Raw genomic sequence first — 27133 nt, forward strand, 5'->3', positions numbered from 1 at the left:
AGACGGAGCTAACAGAGCTGTGCCCAATAGCTACACGGTCCTTAGTTTAGTTCTACCCAGCAGTATTGTCTATGAGGAGTTTACATGTTCTCCCTATGACCATGTGGGTTTCTTCCAGGTGCTCTGCTTTCCTTACACATTCTAAAGACAATGGAAGGGGTTAATTAGTCCATTTCAATTGCCCCCTATTGTATTTGGGTGGTATATAATATGGGAGTGTAAGGAAATAATGTGAATGTGGAAGAATAAAGGTGGATTGGTGTAGGATTAGTTGAACGTATCTTTGATTATTGGCGTGTGGTAGATTTTGTGTCTTTGTTCTACAGACTTCTGAATAATATACTGACTAAACTACCAGTTCTTTCAGATTCCTTCCTAATTGTTGACAAGTTTTGTTTGTCAGAATCTGTACTTGTCTTTTTGTATGTTTTCTTCCTTTTTTATATGTTGTTTTAGTCATCCAGTGAAAATCAAAACCCTGTACAAAGGGTGGAAATCTGAAATAAAATCTGGTAACATCTGTAGAGAGAGAATGAGAGTTAATTTTTTTTGTGTCAGGGAAGCCTCATCAGAACTGGGGAAGGCTTGCTCAGAGTGTCAAACCTTACATTCTCCTAAATATTGCTTAATAATCTCTTCTGAGCAGTTCCTGAAGGCCTTCTGAACATCCAGATTCACACGTTGATCAGCTCCCTGAAGGCCTTCTGAACATCCAGATGTACTCATTGACCAGTTTTCCCTTATTGGTTCTACAATTTAAACATTCTAACAGATTTGATCAACATAATTTCCTTTTCATAATCTATGTTGACTCTGCTCAGTTTTATTATTTCCTAAAAAGACCATTATCACTTTCCTTATTGATAGAATTCAAAACTTTCCCAACTATTGATGTCGCACTAACCTTTTCTGATCCTGATGTAGGGTTTCAGTCCAGAACGGTGACAATTCCTTCTCTCCTCCATGATGCTGATCTCCTGCTCAATCTGCTAAGACCCTCCAGCAAACTGTTGCTGGACTTTCCTCTTTCATAAACTTAGAGAGGCTCATACAATCTTTTTATTGTGTTTCTTCCCAGCCTCTCTATTTACCATTTTCATTACAATGCTTTGCTTCTCTGCTAAATTCTAATATTTTCTCAGTCAAAGAGTCATAGAACACCTCAGCACAGAAACAAACAGGTCCTTTGGATCATCTAGTCCATGACAAACTGTTAGTCTGCCTAGTCCCATCGATCTCCACCTGGACCATTGTCCTCCATATCCCTCCCATCCATGTACCTATCCAAATGTATCTTAAATGTTGAAATTGAACCCACATTTGCCACTTCCACTGGCAGCTCATTTCACACTCTCACTACCCTCTGAGTGAAGAAGTTTCCCCTCAGGTTCCCCTTAAATATTTCACCTTTCACCCTTAACCCATGACCTCTAGTTGTATTCTCACCCAACCTCAGTGGAAAAAACCTGTTTGTATTTACCCAATCTATACCTTTCATAATTTTGCATACCTCTATCAAATCTCCCTTCTTCTACACTCCAGGAAATAAAGTCCTAACCTATTCAACCTTTCCCTATAACTCAGGTCTTCCAGGCCCAGCAACATCCTTGTAAATTTTCTCTGTGTTCTTTCGATCTTATTGGCATCTTTCCTGTAGGTAAGTGACCAGAACTGGACACAATACTCCAAGTCAGGCCTCTCCAATGTCTTATACAATTCGAATATAGCATCCCAGTCCTCGTGTTACCACTTTTTATTCATGAACAGGAAGTATATCTGTAAGGCCGGTGTTCTGTATTGGGTGTCAGATGTGGGATGTCTCCCGGATGACCATGTCTGCACCAGGTGCTTCGAGCTGCAGCTCCTTAGGGACTGTGTCAGGGAACTGGAGGTACAGCTCGATGATGCAGCTTCGTCTGGTCAGGGAAAGTGAGGAAGTGATCGAGAGGAGCTATAGGCAAGTAGTCACACCAGGGCCTCGAGAGACAGATAAGTGGGTCATCGTGGCTATCCCTCGAAGTCGAGGATGATGGTCTTCGTTCCGTTGATTTATTTATGGGTTCTCAAGTGGCTTATGAGTCCAATCTTGGCTTTGAAAGTTCTCCCGCATTCAGGACAGGTAATTCTAGATAGCAGATCGGGCTCTGGTTGTTGCTGCCTTTCTTTACATTTTCTTCTCTTTTCTTCTAATTCTGCACATCTGTTGGCTTCGAAAGTTGCAGTTCCTTCTTGGATGATGGCTTGCCAGATTTTCCTGTCCTTGGCATTGGTTTCCCAATTGCTGATGTCGATGTGACATTTTTTCATGTTGGCTTTTAAGATGCCTTTGAATCTCTTCTGTTGTCCGCCTCTTTTATGTTTGCCTTCTTTAAGCTGGGAGTAGAAGATTTATTTGGGCAGACGTTCGTCTTTCATCCGAACAACATGACCGCTCCATCTCAGTTGGTTCTTGACAACGTAGGCTTCAATGCTTGTTGTTTTTGCTTCATTTAGCACACTGGCATTGGTTCTTCTATCTTCCCAGCTGATATTTAAGATGTTTCGAAGACAGCGTTGATGGAACTTTTCAAATGCCTTCAGATGTCGTCGGTATGTTGTCCAGGTTTCTGATGCATACAGGAGCATTGGGATCACCACTGCTTTGTACACTAACATTTTGATGTCTTTTCGGATGTCACAATCATGAAGACTCTTGTTCGGAGAAGTCCAAAAGCTGTTCCAGCTCATTTAAGACGATGTTGGATCTCGTCATTAAAGTCGACGTTGGAGAAGAGGTGACTTCCAAGATACGGAAAGTGGTCCACGTTTTCCAGGGTTGTTTCGTCAAGTTGAATTGATGGTTCTATCCCATTTGTCTCAATTGGTGACGGTTGGTAGATGATCTGAGTCTTCTTGGAATTGATGTTAAGTCCAAGTTTCGTGTATGTGCGGTTGAAGGCAGTCAGAATCTGTTGTAGGTTGTTTTCTGAAAGAGCTGCAACACTGTTGTCATCTGTGTATTGGAACTCGATGAAGGAACTCGTGGATGTCTTCATTTTGGACTTGAGACAGGCAAGATTGAAAAGTCTGCCATCTGTTCTGAAGACAATTTCGATTGTCGCAATGAAGATGGTGAATAAAGTTGGGGCAATCAGGCATCCCTGTTTTACTCCTGATCTAACTTGAAAAGGCTCACAGTTACTGTTGCTGACCATGACTGTGGCAGGCATGCCATCATGGAGGAGTCTCAGGATTTGAATGTATTTTTCTGGGCATCCATAGGTGGATAGGACATCCCATAGGAGTTCCTTTGATACCAAGTTAAAGGCCTTGGTGAGGTCGATGAATGCCATGTACAAAGGCTGAAGTTGTTCACGACATTTTTCTTGTAGTTGTCGCACTGTGAAGATCATATCGATTGCTCCACGTGATGGTCTAAAACCGGCTTATGTCTATGGAAGGATCTTCTCGGCTAAAGACTTGAGCCGGTTGTTCATGATGCGGATGAGGATCTTTCCTGCTGTTGCTAACAGGGAAATTTCATGATAGTTTCCACATTCGGATCGATCGCCTTTCCTTTTGTAGATGGTAACGATTACTGAGTCTCTAAAGTCTGCTGATACGTCTTCATTTATCCAGATCTTGATGAGAAGTTGATGCAGTTGATAATGAAGCGGGTTACCTCCAATTTTGTAGACCTCGGCTGGTATTCCATCGAGTCCAGCGGCCTTGTTGTTTTTCAAGGTTTTGATGGCTTCCTTGACTTCTTCAAGTGTTGGTATTTTGCTTAGGGAGTCGTCAGTGGGCTGTTTTGGAATGTTGTTAATCACATTCCTGTCAAATGAGACGGTTTGATTTAGAAGATCTTCAAAGTGCTCCCTCCATCTAGAATTGATGTCAGCATTGCTCTTCAGGATGGTTGAACCATCTTTGCTTTTGAGAGGGGCTTGACCTTGAGTGGTTGGGCAAAAAATAGCTTTAGTTGCTTTGAAAAAGGCTCGAGTGTCGTTGGCGTCTGCTAGTTGTTGGATTTCCTGAGCTTTCTTCCTCCACCATTGGTTTTTCAAGTTTTGGGTACTCTTCAGGACTGCAGCCTTTCATTCCTGATAGTGTTTCCTCTTGGTAGCCATTTGTTGGTCACTTTGTAAGGTGATGAAAGCTTTTCTCTTTTCATCGATGAGTCGTTGAGTAGTTTGTCATTATCATCGAACCAATCCTGATGTTTTTTCATCTTGAACCCAATTGTTTCTTTGTAGGAAGTGATGATAGCATTCTTCAATTGATTCCAGTGTCTTTCTACAGATGGAGGGATTTGTTGAGGCAGTTGTTCTTGAAGATTTTGTTGGAACTTCTGTACATGGTTGATGTCTTGAAGGATGTCAACATTGAATTTCTTAATAGTGTGCTGATTTTGGTGTTTCCTTTTGGGCTGAATCTTCATTCTCATGGTGGATGAGATGAGTCGATGGTCTGTCCAGCACTTGTCAGCACCAGTAACAGCTCTTGTTATCACTACATCTTGTTGGTCCTGAGATCGTACGATGATTTAGTCGATGAGGTGCCGGTGTTTGGAGCGTGGATGCTGCCAGGAGGCTTTGTGCCTGTTTTTCTGGCGAAATAGGGTGTTTGTAATCACCAGGTTGTGTTCAGCACATTTGGTGAGGAGGAGTGTTCCACTGGCATTGACCTTGCCAACTCCTTCCTTGCTTAATATTCCAGCCCAGAGCCTATGATCTTTCCCGACTCTGGCATTGAAGTCTCCCAGGAGAATTATCTTGTCATTGTTGGGAACAGAGGAAAGGACGTGGTCAAGTTGGGCGTAGAAGTTCATCTTCAGCGTCCACAGTTGGAGCATAGATGCTGATGATGGTGGCGTGTTGGTTCTTGACAAGTTGGATTTGCAGAGTCATGAGACATTCGTTGATTCCCAGTGGTTGCTCTGTCAGCTTCTGAAGTAGGCTGTTTCGGATGGAAAAACCTACTCCATGGATCCTCGAAGTGATTGCGCAACCACCAACTGCGACTCCAGCCTTGAACTCCAGGCCGGGTCTTTATGTGCTGCTATTGTGACTCCCGTCTCCCCTTCCCCCACCACCACTCTGCAACTCCGTCTCCCTCAGATCCCACCGTCAGCTCCTGGGCCCTCAGAGGCTCTATCTTCCTCTCACCCCAACCATCCCCTCTCCACTGACACCCCCAGCCTCCCCCATCCCCCCTCTGATCCCAGCTCTCAAGATTCCAGCCTTGAACTCCAGGCCGGGTCTTTATGTGCTGCTATTGTGACTCCCGTCTCCCCTTCCTCCACCAATACTCTGCAATCCCATCTCCTTCAGATCCCATCGTCAGCTCCTGGGTATCAGAGGCTCCATCTTCCTCTCACCCCAACCCTCCCCTCTCCATTGGCACCCCCAGCCTCCCCCGTCCCCACTCTGATCTCAGCTCTCATCCGTGCCGAGTCTTTACCATCCCCTCCGACCTTTAACTGTCGGAGGTAGAGCGCTCTGACCTCAGTAAGGGCCTCACCTTTGTCCCCCTTTGCCCACACCTCAGCGAGTTCCGTGTTCGCCATGATGCAGAACTTTTCTTCCGCCGTCTCCGTCTCCGAGCCTACTTCTTCGGCAAGGACTCTTCCACCCCCACCGATGACCCCTTCTCCCGTCTTCAACCCTCCTCTTCTTCATGGACACCCCGCTCTGGTCTTCTGCCTGCTCTGGATTTCTTTATCGCTAACTAGCGACGGGACATCAACCGTCTCGACTTCATCGCACCTTGTCCCCATTCCAACCTCACTCCTTCGGAACGCTCTGCTCTCCACTCCCTCCGCACTAATCCTAACCTTATTATTAAACCCGCCGATAAGGGGGGTGCTGTTGTAGTCTGGCGTACTGACCTCTACCTTGCCGAGGCACAGCGACAACTCGCGGATACCTCCTCTTACTTACCCCTCGATCGTGCCCCCACTAAGGAGCACCAGGCCATTGTCTCCCACACCATCACCGACTTTATCCACTCAGGGGATCTCCCATCCACTGCAACCAACCTTATAGTTCCCACACCTCACACTTCCCGTTTCTACCTCCTACCCAAGATCCACAAACCTGCCTGTCCTGGCCAACCTATTGTCTCAGCTTGCTCCTGCCCCACCGAACTCGTTTCTGCATACCTCGACACGGTTTTATCCCCCTTGTTCAATCCCTTCCTACCTATGTTCGTGACATTTCTCACGCTCTTAAACTTTTCGATGATTTTAAGTTCCCTGGCCCCCACCACTTTATTTTCACCATGGATGTCCAGTCCCTATATACTTCCATCCCCCATCAGGAAGGTCTCAAAGCTCTCCGCTTCTTTTTGGATTCCAGACCTCATCAGTTCCCCTCTACCACCACTCTGCTCCGTCTAGCGGAATTAGTCCTTACTCTTAATAATTTCTCCTTTGGCTCCTCCCACTTCCTCCAAACTAAAGGTGTAGCTATGGGCACCCGTATGGGTCCTAGCTATGCCTGCCTTTTTGTTGGCTTTGTGGAACAATCTATGTTCCACGCCTATTCTGGTATCTGTCCCCCACTTTTCCTTCACTACATCGACGACTGCATTGGCGCTGCTTCCTGCATGCATGCTGAACTCGTTGACTTTATTAACTTTGCCTCCAACTTTCACCCTGCCCTCAAGTTTACCTGGTCCATTTCCGACACCTCCCTCCCCTTTCTAGATCTTTCTATCTCTGTCTCTGGAGACAGCTTATCCACTGATGTCTACTATAAGCCTACTGACTCTCACAGCTATCTGGACTACTCCTCTTCTCACCCTGTCTCTTGCAAAAACGCCATCTCCTTCCCGCAATTCCTCCGTCTCCGCCGCATCTGCTCTCAGGATGAGACTTTTCATTCTAGGACGAGGGAGATGTCTTCCTTTTTTAAAGAAAGGGGCTTCCCTTCCTCCACTATCAACTCTGCTCTTAAACGCATCTCCGCCATTTCACGTACATCTGCTCTCACTCCTTCCTCCCGCCACCCCACTAGGAATAGGGTTCCCCTGGTCCTCACCTACCACCCCACCAGCCTCTGGGTCCAACATATTATTCTCCGTAACTTCCGCCACCCCCAACGGGATCCCACCACTAAGCACATCTTTCCCTCCCCGCCTCTCCCTGCATTCCGCAGGGATCGCTCCCTACGCAACTCCCTTGTCCATTCGTCCCCCCAATCCCTCCCCACTGATCTCCCTCCTGGCACTTATCCGTGTAAGTGGAACAAGTGCTACACATGCCCTTACACTTCCTCCCTTACCACCATTCAGGGCCCCAAACAGTCCTTCCAGGTGAGGCAACACTTCACCTGTGAGTCAGCTGGGGTGATATACTGCGTCCGGTGCTCCCGATGTGGCCTTTTATATATTGGCGAGACCCGACGCAGACTGGGAGACCGCTTTGCTGAACACCTATGCTCTGTCCGCCAGAGAAAGCAGGATCTCCCAGTGGCCACACATTTTAATTCCACATCCCATTCCCATTCTGACATGTCTATCCACGGCCTCCTCTACTGTAAAGATAAAGCCACACTCAGGTTGGAGGAACAACACCTTATATTCCGTCTGGGTAGCCTCCAACCTGACGGCATGAACATCGACTTCTCTAACTTCCGCTAATGCCCCACCTCCCCCTCGTACCCCATCTGTTACTTATTTTTATACACACATTCTTACTCTCACTCTCCTTTTTCTCCTTCTGTCCCTCTGAATATACCCCTTGCCCATCCTCTGGGTTCCCCCCCCCCGTCTTTCTTCCCGGACCTCCTGTCCCATGATCCTCTCGTATCCCTTTTGCCTATCACCTGTCCAGCTCTTGGCTCCATTCCTCCCCCTCCTGTCTTCTCCTATCATTTTGGATCTCCCCCTCCCCCTCCAACTTTCAAATCCCTTACTCACTCTTCCTTCAGTTAGTCCTGACGAAGGGTCTCGGCCTGAAACGGTTGACTGCACCTCTTCCTAGAGATGCTGCCTGGCCTGCTGCGTTCACCAGCAACTTTTATGTGTGTGGCTTGAATTTCCAGCATCTGCAGAATTCCTGTTGTTTCCATGGATCCTCGGTTGTTCAGGATCAAGTCCTTTCCAGAAAAGGGTGTATTGACTTTGCTCTTCCTTTAGTTGCCCTTCTCCAGCTCTGCAGGTCTCACTCAGAGCAACAATGTCAAAGTTGAATTTTTGGCAAAGGCAGTTCTCCTCTCTGGTCGGTCTGAGTTTGGGTTATCCATCAGAGTTCGTATATTCCAGGTTCCAAATTTCATAGTTTCACTTCTCGATGTTTTTCGACTGCATGGTGGTGATCCCTCTGGACGCGGCTTTCCAGACAGCATGGGGTGAAGTAGACTATTTTTAGGGCACCTTTTTTAGGTCCTTCCCAGTTCAGGGTGAGCAGAGTGGATCCCAAGTAGGGCTGCTCAGACATGAATACTACCAAACAACTTTCCTGCTTCTGTCCAAATGTTGAGCGACTGAATCAAGTATTCACTACTTTCGTCCTGGTTCTTGACTAGCAGCTTCCAGCCATCACATTACCTGCTCCCGTCCTCCTCCCCCGATCGCCGAAAGACTTGAAGAAGTGGCCCACAGAGCGAAGATGGCTGTGCGTGTATTTGTTTAACGTGTACTTGATGTTGCATTCCAAGAAGCATACGACACTTCACAAATCAACCAACTGATTCCAATGGCATGGAAACCACAACTGACCATCACCCTGCTGGTCAGTGTGTCCATGTTACTGAGCACTGACCATTACTTTGCTGGTCAGTGTCTCTGTGTTACTGGTCTCTGATCATTACCCTGCTGGTCAGTGTGTCCATGTTACTGGTCTCTAACCATTACCCTGCTGGTCAGTGTGTCCATGTTACTGAGCACTGACCATTACCCCGCTGGTCAGTGTGTCCGTGTTTCTCAGCTCTGCTTTCACTCAAAGGATTGAACCCATTCCCACCTCGTAACCTTTGACCCAGGCCCTTAGATTATTTTTCTCCTCTTTTCCTCATCTGCCTACTGCCCTTGAGTTGAGTGAATTCTGTGGAGGTGATTAATTTGTCATTGTGGCTTAAGGCCTGTGTGTTTGTGGACTGATGCTGGTACAGCAGAGTTTGGCTGAACAGTCAGCATCTGGCTGTGATTTGCAGATAATCACCTCTTCCCCTCCAGCATCTCGGCAGTGTTGACCCATGGAATATTTCCAACAGCCTATATTCACATCTGTTGCACAGATTAGAAGGAGTGCATTCACTTTCAGGTTTTCTGATTCTTTGTGGCCATGATAAGCTTGCTGAGTGGTGACTGGAAACAGTTTGACTGAGATGAACATTTAAGTTTGAGTGTTAAAACGTGAGTGATTGTGCAGATGCTGCAAACTCTGCACAACACTCACAAAGTGCTGGAGGAACTCAGTAGGTCAGGTAGCATCTGTGGAAAAGAATAAACAGTCGATTTCCTCCAGCATTGTTATGTGCAATAAACCTCACTCTGGAGATGTCTTAGAGACATAGTATACTCTGGACTGGGGAGCTGAGAGATGCAGGACACCTTTCATCGGGAAGGTGGGAGTCAAAGGAAACCCTAAACTAGGCAGGTAGGTGGGTGGGAGACTGAGATTACCTCACTCTGAGGAGCTGGCTGGGTGGGAGATATGGACACTGCACAAGGGTGGAAGGACTGAAACACCTAAAACACCCTAAAGTGTGGTGGGCTCAGGGACACTGTGGGTGACGGGCTCGGTGACACTGTGGGTGATGGGTTCGGGGACACTGGGTGACGGGCTCGGGGACACACTGTGGGTGACTGGCTCAGGGACACGCTGTGGGTGACGGGCTCGGTGACACTGTGGGTGACTGGCTCGGGGACACACTGTGAGTGACGGGCCCGGTGACACTGTGGGTGACGGGCCCGGGGACACACTGTGGGTGACGGGCTCAGGAACACACTGTGGGTGACGGGCTCGGGGACACACTGTGGGTGACTGACTTGGGGTCACTGGGTGACTGGCTCGGGGACACTGGGTGACGGGCTCGGTGACACTGTGTGTGACGGGCTCGGGGACACACGGTGGGTGACGGGCTCGAGGACACTGTGGGTGACGGGCGCGGGGACACACTGTGGGTGACGGGCTCGAGGACACTGTGGGTGACTGGCTCGGGGACACTGTGGGTGACGGGCTCGGGGGGACACTGTGGGTGACTGGCTCGGGGACACACTGTGGGTGACGGGTGCGGGGATACACTGTGGGTGACGGGCTTGGGGACACACTGTGGGTGACAGGCGTGGGGACACACTGTGGGTGACGGGCTCGGGGGGACACTGTGAGTGACTGGCTCGGGGACACTGTGGGTGACAGGCTCAGGGGGACACTGTGGGTGACGGGCTCGGGGGGACACTGTGGGTGACGGGCTTGGGAACACACTGTGGGTGACGTCCATAGATCCTTGCTGTGAAACACAAAGTTCAAAGTAAATTTGTTATCAAAGCACCTGTATGTCACCACGTACAAACTGAGATTCGTTTCCTTCACAATGAATATGATAAGCAACAACAAACTGTGCAAATACAAAAGGAAAAAAGGGCAAATTAATATAAATAAAAAAATAAATAAATAAACAAGCAAGCAAGCAAGCAGTAAATATTGAGACATTAGGTTAAGGGTTGTTGAAAGTGAATCGCTAGGTTGTGGGGACAGTTCAGTGACGGGATGAGGGAAGTTGAATGATGTTTGAAGGATGGTGACTGTTCCTGAACCTGGTGGGGTGCATCCTGAGGCTCCTCCACCTTCTGCCTGATGGCAGCAGCGAAAAGAGAACATGTCCTGTGTCCGGGATGGCAGGGATCCTTAATGATAATGCTGCTTTCCTGCAAAGGCACTCTGCGTAGAAGTGCTCAGTAGTGGAGAGGGCTTTACCTCTGATAGACTGGACAATGTCCAGTACTTTTTTCCAGCTTTTTCATTCAAGGGCACTTGTGTTTCCGTACCTGGCCATGATATAACCAATCAATATATTCTACACAGGTGGAGAACGTGGTTCGGAAAGGATATGACATACTAACCTAAATTAGTAAGAGCACTGAACATACAAATAGGAAAGTTATGTTCTGATTTGATAAAACCCATCAGAATTTAGCTGAGTTTTGGGTGCAGATCTAGTTACCAGAATCAAAAACAGGTTTAATATCACTGGCATATGTCGTGAAATTTATTGTTTGCCGGCAGCAATACATTGCAATACAGAATAAGAAAGGTATAATTACAGACACACACACACACACAGGTTCATTGAGTGGAGGAGGAGAAGCTGTTATAAAGCATTGAATGGGTGTCGTCAGGCTGCTGGAGGTACTGATAGCAATGAGAAGAAAGAATGGGGTCCTTAGTGATAGATGCCTCATTTTTGAGGAATTGCCAAGGTTTAGGAAGGACGTGTGATACTGGAGAGAATGCAAAGCAGATTCAGCAGAATGGAGCGGTTCTGATCTGAGGAGAGGCTAAAGAGGTTGAGACTGTTCTCCCTGGAGACAAGGGGTTTAAGAGGGGACATGAGAAACATAAAATTAAAAAGGGTAGGGAGAGGATAATCTGCAGGAAATCTTTCCCCATAACAAATGATGATAAAACAGATATGAGGTGACGTTCTAAATGGTGGAACACACTGCTGGAGAGACTGATGATGTTGGTCACTGATGACATTTTAAAAGTGCTGCAGGAGGACTTCAATCAGTTAAACTGTGAACCAATTTCTGGGTGGTAATATAATGCAGAATGGTGAGCATGAGTCAACATGGAAAAGTTGGACCAAATGCCTATTTCAACGCTGTATGATTCTGTATTTTCTCTTTTAAATTTCTCGGCTTTCCTAAAATCTGTGCTCAGTAGCCTTCCCTGCCTGGGAAAAAGACTACATCCTAGCTGGAGGGTAGTTATGCAATGGGTAAAACACTGTAAGATATAGGAGCAGAATTAGGCCATTCAGCCCATTGAATCTGCTCTGCCATTTCATCATGGCTGATCCATTTCCCTCTCAAACCCAGTCTCCTACCTTCTCCCCATAACCTTTCATGCCCTGTCTAATCAAGAACCTACCAACCTCTGCCTTAAATACACACAATGACCTGACCGCCACAGCCATCTGTGGTAATGAAATCCAGAGATTCACCATCCTCTAGCTAAAGAAGTCCTTCCTCATCTCCATTCTAAATGGACATCCCTCTGTTCTGGGCTGTGTCCTCTAGTCCTAGACTTCCCCATCATAGAAAAATATCCTCTCCACATCCACTCTTTTCTAGGCCTTTCAACATTCGATAGGTTTGAATGAGATCCCTCCTCATTCTTCTAAACTCCAAGAGTATAGGCCAAGGCGACCAAACGCTTCTCATATGATAACCCTTTCATTCCTGGATTCATTCCCATATGTCCACTCGGAGTGAAAGGAGGGGGATTTATGCAGCGATCCAGCAGAAGAGGGTGACGTCGTACACGAGTGCTTCACATTGGTATTCACCAAAAAGGAGGACATGGATGATGGTGAGATCAGAGAAGGGCATGTTGATGTTTTAAGCAAGGCATATTGATATGAAAAAAGAGGAGGTTTTGGGGGTGTGGATAGCTCCATAGTCCCTGTTGGGATCTATCCCAGGATGCTGGGGGAAATAAGGAAGAGATAACTGGGTTTCTGACACAGATCTTTTGGGAAGTCAAACTCCAAAAGTTCTTAAATTCCGTCTGCTAAAGCTCTACTCAGCGTTCCAAATAAATTATATCCTGCTGTTGCCCAAAACACTCTCTTCACTAACAACAAAACCAGCTTTTGTCATCTGCTTATAGGACTTTTCTGAGATCACTTTTGAAGTGATATATATAGGGCTTACATGGAACCAAGCTTGGAGTAACATCAACAGGGTATAAGTGATGTATAGTGGACATTGCTTTGACCACTTCTGGGTTGATGTATACAGGACATTGCTTTGACTGCTTTTGGGGTGATGTGCAGTGCACATTGCTTTGACTAGTTTTGGAGTGATGTGTGTGGACATTGCTGAGATTACTTTTGGAGTGATGTGCATGTACAGTCCACTCACAAGATTACACAGACTAATGTGCAGCATTGTAAACTTTCCACTAAGGAGGAAATGCAGAGAATTTTTGTGGAATTATTTCCTGATATAATTCCTGAGCTGTGGATCTGACAGCTCCTTCACGCCACTCCATTACTGATATGCAGATGCTTGATCTGACAATTGTCCTCAGCTCCCTTCTTTGCCTAATTCCCATGATCCATGATTTCACAATCATGCAAAAATCTGCCATCTCAACTTGTATATATACACACTATGAAGAAAATTTCTGCTTAACTGATACTGGGTGCAGGATGAAAAGGCTGACAGTGCTGAGACAGAGAGGGGATAAAGAAATGGAGGGTGTTAAGGCTAGGTATATTATTAGAGTTGCCACTGGTGTGAATGTAGGAAGATGAATACCTCTGTACTGCTGCCATTTTAAACTATCACCCACTTTCCACTTCCACAGATCTACATCATTGCCTATTGACACCATCACCTGATGTACTTTTGATCTACATGGCAAACATTAACCTTTGATCAAATCTGTGTTTACTTCCTTTAGCATGTAGCTGCAACCTGCATGCCCGGCGCTGCCGATTCAACATGGAGCTTTACAAACTCTCTGGCCGAAAGAGTGGAGGTGTTTGCCTAAATTGCCGACACAATACGGCAGGACGACATTGCCACTATTGTAAGGAAGGATTCTACCGAGACCTCACCAAGGCTATTACACACCGTAAAGCTTGCAGAGGTAGGTGGCAAGTTCCAGTGCAGCAAAAGATTCCAATTGTAGGTGCGAGGGCACTTTCTGGGGAGTTTCAGAGGGGCACAAGCAGAGTTAGATGGAGTGATGAACATTTACACGTTGATGAACAAGAACAGACTCGATGAGCTTTCCAGCCTTGATAACCAGCACTCAAGTAGACACAACATAACTGTGGAAGAACTCAGCTGGCCAAGCAGCAGCTGTAAAGGCACAAGATGTAAATCGACATTTTGGATTGAGACCCTGCATCAGGATCCATTCTTGTGTAGAGTCTCAACTGAAACATTAACATATGCCTCTTTGACCTAGAACATGAAACACTACAGCACATACAGGCCCTTTGGCCCATGATTTTGTGCCGACCTTTTGACCAGCTGAGTTCTTCCATTATTCTGTTTGTTGTTTCAGGTTCCAACATTTGCTGTCTCTTTTGCCTTCAAGCATCCATGCACATTATGTGGATAATGTCTAATAACAAACAAGTTACAAGAGTTGAGCATTCTGCCCAAATATAGTGCTTGCTATATGACTCACTCTAAGGCACATTGTAACAAAGCTGTGATGTGACATGTTATTTCCGCCAGTAGTTGGACGTTTGAAGTTTACTTTTACAAGGATCATCATGGACAATGGAATTCTGTTCCTTGAACAAGTGGCAATTTCGAAGGAAGTTTTCAATTTGGAATCAGGCTTTACACCCTAAAGAATAGATCTTGGAGCTGAATGATTGGTGGATGTCTCCTTCCCAATTTAGACAATTACATATCCATTTTCAGCCAAATTGCCCATTACTGTATTGAAGTTTGAACTAGCTTACTTTGACACAAACCCAGGTTAATTGATACAAATAACAATACGAGCAATCCCTTACATTCAGTTTCCGCTTGTCAGTGTCACTCATCAGTAAAGTGATGAATCATGAATTCAGCTTGTTGTCAGGAGTCACTTACATGCAAGTAGCCTCCTCTTTAATGAAAATACGGATTTTGCAAGAACCAGTCAGAATTTATTACAGTGCTAAGTTCTGGAAGGGAGGCATTAAACGCTGTCCTTGATATCAAGGAGGCATTTTTCAAGTGTGGCACCAAGCAGCCCTGGTAGAAGTGAAGTCAGTGAGGACCAAGAAGACACCATTCCATTGGAAAGAGCTGTACTACACACAGAGGAAGAAGACTTGTTGGAGACCAATTATTCCACGATATCATTACAGGGGTTCTTCAGAGCAGCAACCAAAGCCCAAACATATTAAGATAACTCCATCAGCAACTTTTCTTCCATCATAATGTCAGAAGCAGTGATATTTGCAAGTGACTGCATAATGTTCAATTGCACTCACAACTTCCCACCAAATGAAGAAGACTTTGTCTACAAACAGCAAGACCTAGAGGTCATTCAGGCATAATAAGTGAAAATAAGTTTCCTGGCACAAGTGGCAGAAAATCACCTCGTCTAACAGGCAAGTGCCAAAACCCCTGTTTCCGAAATTTAATGATTTTACAGTGGTCAAGCTTCACTATCAACAAACTGGAGGTTCTCCATAATCAGAATCCAGACAGGCTCAGCCTTATGAAACCATGGGTATTAAAGAAGATCACAGGTACATACAAGATGTTTGAAATCTTGAGCAAAACATGCAAATACTGGAAGAACACAGCTGCTCAGTGGAACTGGACAGTCAGGCTAATGAACAGTCTTGTCCCTCCATTGACCATAAGATATAGGAGCAGAATTAGGCCATTTGGCCCATCGTATGCTTCGCCATTTCATCTTCGCTGATTCATTTCCTTCTTAGTCCCTTAGTCCCTGCCTTCATGCCCTGAGATTTGGTATGTCAACAAAACTCTCAAAAACTTCTATAGATGTACTGTGGAGAGCATTCTGACAGGCTGCATCACTGTCTGGTATGGGGGGGGGGGGGGCTACTGCACAGGACCTAAAGAAGCTGCAGAGGGTTGTAAATTTAGTCAGCTCCATCTTGGGTACTAGCCAACAAAGTTCCCAGGACATCTTCAAGGAGCGGTGTCTCAAGTGGCAGCATCCAATATTAAGGACCTCCAGCACCTAGGGCACGCCATTTTTTCCACTGTTACCTTCAGGTTAGAGGTACAGAAGCCTGAAGGCACACACTCAGCGATTCAGGAACAGCTTCTTCCTCTCTGCCATTCGATTCCTAAATGGACATTGAACCCATAAGCACTACCTCACTTTTTAAATATATATTATTTCTGTTTTTGCACGATTTTTAATCTATTCAATATACGTATACCGCTATTTATTTATTTATTTATGTGTTAGTTAGTTTGTTAATTAATTAATTATTCTTCTGCTTCTTCTTCTGTATTATGTATTGCATTGAATTGCTGCTGCTAAGTTAACAAATTTCATGACACATGCCAGTGATAATAAACCTGATTCTGATTTTGATTGGTCAAGAAACTATCAACCTCTGCCTTAAATGTATCCATTGATTTGGCCTCCACAGCCACCTGTGACAATGAATTACAAAAATTCATCACTCTCTGGCTAAAGAAATCTGCCTCATCTCCATTCTAAATGGATATCCTCCTACTCTGAGGCTGTGTCCTCTGGTTTTAGACTCCCCCACCACAGGAAGCATCTTCTCCACATCCTCTCTATCGAGGCCCTTCAACAGTCGATAGGTTTCAGTGAGGTCACTGCTCATTCTTCTGAATTCCCGTGAGTAAAGCCCAGAGCCATCAAACCCTCCTCGTATGTTATGTCTCCCCAGTAGCAGCAGAGATACCTAGGAGCAGATTGGGAGGCAGATCTTGAAAAGCTGCAAGAATAACAGGGTTGTTATCATGGGTGACTTTAACTTCCCTAATATTGATTGGCACCTGATTAGTTCCAATGGTTCAGAGGGGGCAGAGTGAGTTAAGTGTCCAGGACAGATTCCTGTCACTGTATGTTGACAGGCTGACTGGGGGAATGCCATACTGGATCTAGTATTAGGTGACGAACCGGGTCAAGTCACAGATCTCTCAGTGGGTGAGCATCTGGGGGACAGTGACCACCGCTCCCTGGCCTTTAGCATTATCATGGAAAAGGACTGAATCAAAGAGAACAGGAAAATTTTTAATTGGGGAAGGGCAAATTATGAGGCTATGAGGCTAGAACTTGCTGGGGTGAATTAGGATGATGTTTTTGCAGGGAAATGTACTATGGACATGTGGTTGATGTTTAGGGCTCTCTTGCAGGATGTTAGGGATAAATATGTCCCAGTGAGGAAGATAAAGAATGGTAGGGTGAAGGAACCATGGGTGACAAGTGAGGTGGAGAATCTAGTCAGGTGGAAGAAGGCAGCATACATGAGATTTAGGAAGCAAGGATCAGATGGGTCTATTGAGGAATATAGCGTAGCAAGAAAGGAGCTTAAGAAGGGGCTGAGGAGAGCAAGAAGGGGGCATGAGAAGGCCTTGGCGAGTAGGGTAAAGGAAAACCCGAAGGAATTCTTCAATTATGTGAAGAACAAAATGATGGCAGGAGTGAAGTTAGGACTGATCAGAGATAAAGATGGGAAGATGTGCCTGGAGGCTGTGGAAGTGAGCAAGGTCCTCAATGAATACTTCTCTTTGGTATTCACCAATGAGAGGGAACTTGATGATGGTGAGGACAATATGAGTGAGGTTGATGTTCTGGAGCATGTTCATATTAAGGGAGAGGAGGTGTTGGAGTTGTTAAAATACATTAGGACGGACAAGTCTCTGGGGCCTGACGGAATATTCCCCAGGCTGCTCCACAAGGTGAGGAAAGAGATTGCTGAGCCTCTGGCTAGGATCTTTATGTCCTCGTTGTCCACGGGTATGATACCGGAGGATTGGAGAGAGGCGAATGTTGTCCCCTTGTTCAAAAAAGGTAGTAGGGATATTCTGGGTAATTATAGACCAGTGAGCCTTACGTCTGTGGTGGGAAAGCTGTTGGAAAAGATTCTTAAAGGTAGGATCTATGGGCGTTTAGAGAATCATGGTCTGATCAGGGGCATTCAGCATAGTTTTGTGAAGGGCAGATCGTATCTAAAAAGCCTGATAGAGTTCTTTGAGGAGGTGACCCGGCATATAGATGAGGGTAGTGCAGTGGATGTGATCGACATGGATTTTAGTAAGGCATTTGACAAGGTTCCACACGGTAGGCTTATTCAGAAAGTCAGAAGGCGCGGGATCCAGGGAAGTTTGGCCAGGTGGATTCAGAATTGTCTTGCCTGTAGAAACCAGAGGGTCATGGTGGAGGGAGTACATTCGGATTGGAGAGTTGTGACTTGTGGTGTCCCACAAGGATCGGTTCTGGGACCTCTACTTTTCGTGATTTTTATTAAAGACCTGGATGTGGGGGTAGAAGGGTGGGTTGGCAAGTTTGCAGAAGACACAAAGGTTGGTGGTGTTGTAGATAGTGCAGAGGATTGTCGAAGATCGCAGAGAGACATTGATGGGATGCAGAATTGGGCTGAGAAGTGACAGATGGAGTTCAACTGGAGAAGTGTTGAGGTGGTACACTTTGGAAGGACAAACTCCAAGGCAGAGTACGAAGTAAATGGCAGGATACTTGATAGTGTGGAGGAGCAGAGGGATCTGGGGGTACATGTCCACAGATCCTTGAAAGTTGCCTCACAGGTAGATGGGGTAGTTAAGAAAGCTTATGGGGTGTTAGCTTTCATAAGTCGAGGGATAGAGTTTAAGAGTTGCAAGGTAATGATGCAGCTCTATAAAACTCTGGTTAGACCACACTTGGAGTACTGTGTCCAGTTCTGGTCGCCTCACTATGGGAAGGATGTGGAAGCATTGGAAAGGGTAGAGAGGAGGTTTGCCAGGATGCTGCCTGGTTTAGAGAGTATGGATTATGATCAGAGATTAAGGGAGCTAGGGCTTTACTCTTTGGAGAGAAGGAGGATGAGAGGAGACATGATAGAGATGTACAAGATAATAAGAGGAATAGATAGAGTGGACAGCTAGTGCCTCTTCCCCAGGGCACCACTGCTCAGTGGTGGAGGCGGATACAATAGGGTCTTTTAAGATACTCCTGGATAGATACATGGAGTTTACAGAAATAGAGGGCTTTTGTTAATCCAGGGTAAGGACATGTTCAGCACAGCTTTGTGGATTGAAGGGCCTGTATTGTGCTGTAGGTTTTCTGTGTTTCTATGTTCTTTAAAAGCAAGGATAAGGATAATGGAATAACATTGGGTGTATGTTATAGACCCCCTTAATGCTGACGTGATTTTAGTATAAAACAATATCAGAATATTAAAAAAGCAAGTTCTGAGGGTGATGTTATAGTTATGGGTGACTTTAATTTCCCAAATATTGAATGGGAGATCCCAGTGATTTATGGATTACAGGAATTACAGAAAATCATCGTTGACTTCAGGAAGGTGCAGACAGACCATCCCCCTCTGTGAATACATGGCTCCTACTTAGAGAGAGTTAAGTGCACCAAGTTCCTGGGCATTCACATCATGGATGACCTCACCTGGTTCCTCGTTATCACCTTCCTGAACAAGAAGGCACAGCAACGCCTCCACTTCCTCCATCTGGTATAGAAGCGGTCAAACATCAGAACAGAAGTTCCTACAAAGGGCTGTGAGAACAGCTGAGAGGATCGAACGAGTCTCCCTACCATCCAGCGGAGACATTTAGCAGAAGCACTGCCTACGCAGTGCCCTTATTTATTATTATTAAGGATCCCACCCATCCCCTTTGACTTTTTACCATCAGGCAGGAAACTACGACACATAAAAACAAGAAGGGTCCGGATGAACAACAGTTTCTTCCCTCAGACCATTCGGCTTCTGAGCTCTCGGCTGCATCGTATTCAGAGTGTCACTGGTTAATCTCTAGCTAGACCATAAGACATAGGAGCAGAATTAGGCCATTCAGCCCATTGAGTCCGCTCTACCATTCCATCATGGCCGATCCTGGATCCCACTCAACTTCATACACCCACCCTCTCACCATATCCCTTGATGCCCTGACTGATCAGGAAACAATCAATTTCCACCTTAAATGTCCCCACAGATTTGGCCTCCGCTGCAGTCTGTGGCAGAGCATTCCTGTTTTACCTTAATCCTACCTTATCCTGTTCCATACCTTACAACATTTATTATTAATGCACTTTAGTTTGTTATTCATGTGTGATTCATCTAAAGATTTTATCCATACCTCCATAAGTTATCCTGTGTTACGTGTCTTATGTGTACTGTGCTTTACACCCTGGTTGGAAGAAATGTTGTCTCGTTTCTATGTGCATTATATCATTATGTACATGTATGTAGTTAAATGACAATAAACTTCACTTCAACCTGAACTTGAAAGCGAATTCATTGAGAGGTTGAATGATTGTTTTTTGACCCGGTATGTTAATGCACCAACAAGAGGGGAGGCCTGTCTAGCCTTGATATTTTGTAACAATCACGATAGCATTTTGAGTACAGAAGTTGCTGAGCCTTTAAAAACAGGTGATCATAACGTTGTTAGTTCCAGGTTTTTTGGGAGAGTATTTCAGTAAATACCAAAGCTGTTAATTTGAATTTCAGAAAGGTGAAGTTTGTGGCCAACAAACATGTGGCCAAGACTTTGAAAGGTAAACTGGAAGGAACTGCTTGACGTTGAGTCAGTTAAGGAACAATGGGGTCGATTTAAATACATGCAGTGCAGGAAATATACATACCCAAAGTCAGGAGAAGCAATAAAAACAGTAGATCAATTACACGGATGAATAAAGATATACATAAAAGTTATTTAAGAGAAAACAGGAATACAGAAAAAATAGTACTGATGTTAACCGTAGGGTATATGAAAATATGAGAGCTAAAGTCAAGAAGGAAATTTTGGATTTCCAATAGGCAGGTTGAGAAGGATATTGCTGATAGTGCTAAGATTGATCCGAAGAGGTTGTTCAATACGTTAGTGGTAAAAGAAAAGTCAAGGAGAAAGTTAAGTGTATTAGTAATAATATCGGACGGGATTGGGAAAAGGAACTTAATTTGACTTTTATGACAGAGGATTGGATGCGGATATTGAAGTTGGTTAACTCTTCTTCAATTTGTGCTGCCATTTAAAATTGTACATCGTTATCACTTGACAAAGGAGAGACTTTCTAAAATCTTTCCTAATGTTGATAGTCATTGTGATAGATGTAAAACTGAGATAGCTACATTGACACATGTTTTGGTCTTGTTCTATATTGGAACAGTTCTGGAAGTCGGTTTTCTCAACAATTTCTAAATCACTTAAAATTGATTTACAACCTAATAAATTAACTGTGCTTTTTGGAATAGTTCCTCAAAATATTCATGGTATTTCTGTGTCTGACCGACATGTTATTGCATTTGTTACATTGATAGCTAGGAGGGCCATTTTGCTGAAGTGGAAGGATACATCAGCTCCCACTTTGTCACAATGGTTCTCTCAAGTGATGCTATGTCTTAGTTTGGAGAAAATTAGCAGTCGAACCTTTGAACCTTTATTTGATTTTGAGAAAAGATGGGGCTCATTTGCTCGTTATTATCATTTGAGTTAATTGATATAATTTTTCCACGATCTAATTGTAAATTCTTTTAGTATATTTTCTTTTCTTGCTGGCGGTTTGATGTTTATTTTTAGAAGCTTTTTGTATGACACATGGCTCCGGGGTTGTACACCTAATGGGTTCTCCTTTTTTTTTCTCACTTTCCTGCTTAGTAGGTTTTTTTAATTATCTTTAAGATGATGGTTTTTTTTTGAGGCATTGTAAGTTCGATGTACTCGTTATTTTTTCTATATATATACAATAAAAAGATTTGAAAAGAAAAGTAATAATATCGGGGTGTTAAGTTATTTAGAGAAAGACATAGCAGATACTCTTAACTCATATTTCGCTAAAATATTCACTTACAAAGATGTTAGCAATATGCCAATAAGAATAGAGAAAAATAAAGTTGTTTTAATTGACTTAGAGATTTTAGAAAGTGAAGTCTTGCATCAGCTGAAAAGTCTGAAGCAGGGCCTGACAACATACTGAATATCCCAGGGTACTTAAAGAGGTCTGTGATAAGAGCATAAGACATAGGAGCAGATTTTGGCAAATTCACCACCCTCTAGCAAAACAAATTTATCTGCATCCCTGTTTTAAATGGCCGCCCCTCTATCATGAGGCTGTGCCCTCTTGTCTGGAACTCCCCCACCATGGGAAACATCCTTTCCACATCTACTCTGTCTAGGCCTTTCAACATTCGAAAGGTTTCAATGAGATCCTCCCTCATCCTTCTGAATTCCAGACCCAGAGCCATCAAACATTCCTCATATGATAATCTTTTCATCCCTGGAATCGTCCTTGTGAACCTCCTCTGAACCCTCTCCCATGGCAGCACATCTTTTCTCAGATGAGGAGCCCAAAATTGTTCGCAATGCTCAAGAGAGTACTTACCAGTGCCTTATAAAGCCTCAGCGTCACATCCCTGCTCTTGTATTCTAGACTTCTTGAAAAGAATGCTAACATTGCATTTGCTTTCCTGCAAGTTAGCCTTTAGGGTGTTCTGCAGAAGGACTCCCAAGTCCCTTTGCATCTTAGATTTTTGGATTACATAGTCTACACATTTATTTCTACTACCAAAGTGCATGACCATGCATTTTCTAACATTGTATTTCATTTGCTACTCTCTTGCCCATTCTCCTAATCTCTCTTAAGTCCTTCTGCAGCCTAGCTCTTTCCTCAACACTACCTGCCCCTCCACCAATCTTTGTATTATCTGCAAACTTGGCAACAAAGTCGCCATTCCGTCATCTAAATCATTGATATACAGCATAAAAAGAATTGGTCCCAACACCGACCCCTGTGGATCACCACTCGTCACTGGCAGTCAACCAGAAAAGGATCCCTTCATTCACAGTCTCTGCCTCCTACCAAGCAGCTGATGCTCGAACCATGCCAGTAACTTTCTCCAATATGTAAGCAGCCTCGTGTGGCACCTTGTCAAAATTTATGATTATATATACAACTGCTAAAATGTATTTTTCAAAAGTCATTGAAGACTGGTGAAGTCTGTAACAACTGAAAGTGGGCTAACATTGCCCGAGTGTATAAGAATGATGACTGCACTGTCCTTGGTGGCTATAGACCAGTTAGTATAATGTGTGTCATGGGCAAGATTGTGGAAATATTAATAAAGAATGAGATGGAAAAGCAGATGATAAGAACAGGCATGTTAGCAGCATGGGTTCAGAAAAGGGAAATCAAGTTGAACTAATATGCTGGAGTTCATTGAAGAGGCAACTAAAATTTATTCTAACCATAAGACCATAAGACATAGGAACAGAGTTAGGCTATTCAGCCCATTGAATCTGCTCTGCCATTTTATCACAGCTGATCCCGGATCCCACACAACTCCATACACCTGCCTTCTCGCCATATATTTCAATGTCCTGACCTATCACGAAACTATCAACTTCCATCTTAAATATACCAACAGTCGTGGCCTCCACCGCAGTCTGAAGCAGAGCATCCCACTAATTAACTATTCTCTGGCTAAAAATTCCTTCTTACGTCTGTTCTAAAAGGTTGCCCCTCAATTTTGAGGCTGTGTCCTCTAGTCCCAGATACTCCCACCATTGGAAACATCCTCTCCACATCCACCCTATCTAGTCCTTTCAATATTCGGTAGGTTTCATTGAGATTCCCCACATTCTTCTAAATTCCAAAGAGTACAGGCCCAAAGCTGCCAAATGCTGCTCATATGTTAACCCCTTCATACCCAGAATCATCCTCGTGAACCTCCTCTGGACTCTGTCCAATGACAGCACATCCTTTCTGAGATATGGGGCCCAAAATTGTTGACAAGTGCAGCCTGCTAGTAGCTTATAAAGGCGCTTGATTATCTCTTTGCTTTTATATTCTATCCCCTTTGAAATAAATGCCAACATTGCCTTTGCCTTCTTTACCACAGACTCAACCTGTAAATAAACCTTCTGGGAGTCTTACACGAGGACTCTAAAGTCCCTCTGCACCTCTGATGTTTGAACCTTCTCCCCATTTAGATAATAGTCTGCACAAGGTCGGGGAGAGTGAGGAAGTGAAAGAGAGGAGCTATAGGCAGGTAGTCACACTGTGGCGGCCTGGGGAGACAGATAAGTGAGTCCCAGTCAAGAGAGGGAAGGGCAGGAGTCAGAAGCTAGAGAGTACCAAGGAGTATTGTGAACAAAGGAGAGCGTGGATCAGTACTTTGAGCTATGAGGTGGTGGCCATTACAGAGACTTGGATGGCTCAGGGACAGGAATGGTTACTTCAAGTGCTGGGTTTTAGATGTTTCAGAAAGGATAGGGAGGGAGGCAAAAGAGGTGGGGGCGTGGCACTGTTGATCAGAGATAGTGTCACAGCTGCAGAAAAGGTGAATGTCATGGAGGGATTGTCTACAGAGTCTCTGTGGGTAGAGGTTAGGAACAGGAAGGGGTCAATAACTCTACTGGGTGTTTTTTATAGGCCGCCCAAGAGTAACAGGGATATCGAGCAGCAGATAGGAAGACAGATCCTGGAAAGGTGTAATAATAAGAGCTGTCATGGTGGGAGATTTTAATTTCCCAGATATCGATTGGCATCTCCCTAGAGCAAGGGGCTTAGATGGGGTGGAGTTTGTTAGGTGTGTTCAGGAAGGTTTCTTGACACAATATGTAGATAAGCCTACAAGAGGAGAGGCAGTACTTGATTTGGTATTGGGAAATGAACCTGGTCAGGTGTCAGATCTCTCAGTGGGAGAGCATTTTGGAGATAGTGATCATAATTCTATCTCCTTTACAATAGCATTGGAGAGAGATAGGAACAGACTAGTTAGAAAAGCGTTTAATTGGAGTAAGGGGAATTATGAGGCTATCAGGCAGGAAATTGGAAGTATAAATTGGAAACAGAAGTTCTCAGGGAAAAGTACGGAAGAAATGTGGCAAATGTTCAGGGGATATTTGTGTGGAGTTCTGCGGAGGTACGTTCCAATGAAATGGAAAGGATCGTAGGGTACAGGAACCGTAGTGTACAAAGGCTGTTGTAAATCTAGTCAAGAAGAGAAGAAGAACTTGCGAAAGGTTCAAAAAAACCAGGTAATGATAGTGATCTAGAAGATTGGAAGCTTAAATTGAGAACAGAAGTTCTCAGGGAAAGGTACAGAAGAAATGTGGCAAATGTTCAGGGGATATTTGCTTGTCGTTTGGCATTGGTATGTTCCAATGAGTCAGGGAAGTTATGGAACCACGGTGTAAAAAGGCTGTAGTAAATCTAGTCAAGAAGAAAAGAAAAGCTTACAAAAGGCTCAGAGAGCGAGGTAATGTTAGAGATCTAGTTGATTATAAGGCTAACCGGAAGGAGCATAAGAAGTAAATTAGGAGCGCCAGAAGGGGCCATGAGAAGGCCTTGGCCGGCAGGATTAAGGAAAACCCCAAGGCATTCTACAAGTATGTGAAGAGCAGAGGATAAGATGTGAAACAATTGAACCTATCAAGTGTGACAGTGGGAAAGTGTGTATGGAACCAGAGGAAATAGCAAAAGTACTTAATGAATACTTTACCTCAGTATTCACTATGGAAAAGGATCTTGGTGATTGTAGTGATGACATGCAGCGGACTGAAAAGCTTGAGCATGTAGATATTAAGAAAGAGGAGATGCTGGAGCTTTTGGCAGGCATCCAGTTGGATAAGTCGCCGGGACCAGATGAAGTATACCCCAGGCTGCTGACGGAGGCAAAGGAGGAGATTGATGAGCCTCTGGCGATGATCTTTGCATCATCAATGGGGATGGGAGAGGTTCTTGAGGGTTGGAGGATTGCGGATTATTCAAGAAAGGGAGTAGAGATAGCCCAGAAATTATAGACCAGTGAGTCTTACTTCAGTGGTTGGTAAGTTGATGGAGAAGATCCTGAGAGGCAGGATTTATGAACATTTGGAGAGGCATAATATAATTAGGAATAGTCAGCATGGCTTTGTCAAGGGCAGGTTGTACCTTACAAGCCTGAATGAATTTTTTGAGGATCTGACAAAACACATTGATGGAGGAAGAGCAGTAGATGTAGTGTATATGGATTTCAGCAAGGCATTTGATAAGGTACCCCAGGCAAGGCTTATTGAGAAAGTAAGGTGGCATGGGATCCAAGGGGACATTGCTTTGTGGATCCAGAACTGGCTTGCCCACAGAAGGCAAAGAGTGGTTGAAGACAGGTCATATTCTGCATGGAGGTCAGTGACCAGTGGTGTGCCTCAGGAATCTATTCTGGGATCCCTACTCTTCGTGATTTTTATAAATGAGGAAGTGTAGGGATGAGTTAGTAAGTTTGCTGATGACACAAAGGTTGGAGGTGTTGTGGATAGTGTGGAGGGCTGTCAGAAGTTACAGCGGGACATTGATAGGATGCAAAACTGGGCTGAGAAGTGGCAGATGGAGTTCAACCAGATAAGTGTGAAGTGGTTCATTTTGGTAGGTCAAATATGATGGCAGAATATAGTATTAATGGTAAGACTCTTGGCGGTCTGGAGGATCAGAGGGATCTTGGGGTCTGAGTCCATAGGACGCTCGAAGCAGCTGCGCAGGTTGACTCTGTGGTTAAGAAGGCATAAGGTGTATTGGCCTTCATCAATCGTGGAATTGAATTTAGGAGCCGAGAGGTAATGTTGCAGCTATATCGGACCCTGGTCAGACCCCACTTGGAGTACTGTGCTCATTTCTGGTCACCTCTCTACAGGAAGGATGTGGAAACCATAGGAAGGGAGACTTACAAGAATGTTGCCTGGATTGGGGAGCATGCCTTATGAAAACAGGTTGAGTGAACTCGGCCTTTTCTCCTTGGAGCAATGGAGGATGAGAGGTGACCTGATAGAGGTGTATAAGATGATGAAAGGCATTGATTGTGTGGATAGTCAGGGGCTTTTTCCCGGGGCTAAAATTGCTGCCACAAGAGGGCACAGGTTTAAGGTGCTTGGGAGTAGGTACAGAGGAGATGCGGGGGTAAGTTTTTTACTCAGAGAGCGGTGAGTGTGTGGAATGGGCTGCCGGAAATGGTGGTGGAGGCAGGTACGACAGGGTCTTTTAAGAGACTTTTGGATAGGTACATGGAGCTCAGAAAAATAGAGGGCTATGGGTAAGCCTAGTAATTTCTAAGGGAGGGACATCTGCACAATTTTGTGGGCCGAAGGGCCTGTATTGTGCTGTATGTTTTCTATGTTTCTAAAATCCAAGTAAATGACTACCTCTCCTTTGTGCACCCCAACTTGTTACTTCCTCCAAGAACCTTAACGGATTTGTCAGGCAAAATTTTCCTTCACAGAAACCATGCTGACTTTGACTTAT

General features: G+C 44.7%; 1 protein-coding gene across 1 annotated transcript in view; it reads left to right on the plus strand.

Annotated features, from left to right (window-relative positions):
• LOC134341227 (netrin-3-like) overlaps nucleotides 1-27133 on the plus strand; it is a 426911-nt gene that overhangs the window by 146033 nt on the left and 253745 nt on the right. Inside the window, exon 3 of the mRNA XM_063039061.1 lies at nucleotides 13619-13807. Within this exon, the coding sequence (XP_062895131.1) occupies nucleotides 13619-13807 (189 nt within the window). The remainder of the gene's footprint in view (nucleotides 1-13618; nucleotides 13808-27133) is intronic.

Source organism: Mobula hypostoma (genome assembly GCF_963921235.1).
Source record: "Mobula hypostoma chromosome 9 unlocalized genomic scaffold, sMobHyp1.1 SUPER_9_unloc_1, whole genome shotgun sequence".
NCBI lineage: Eukaryota > Metazoa > Chordata > Chondrichthyes > Myliobatiformes > Myliobatidae > Mobula > Mobula hypostoma.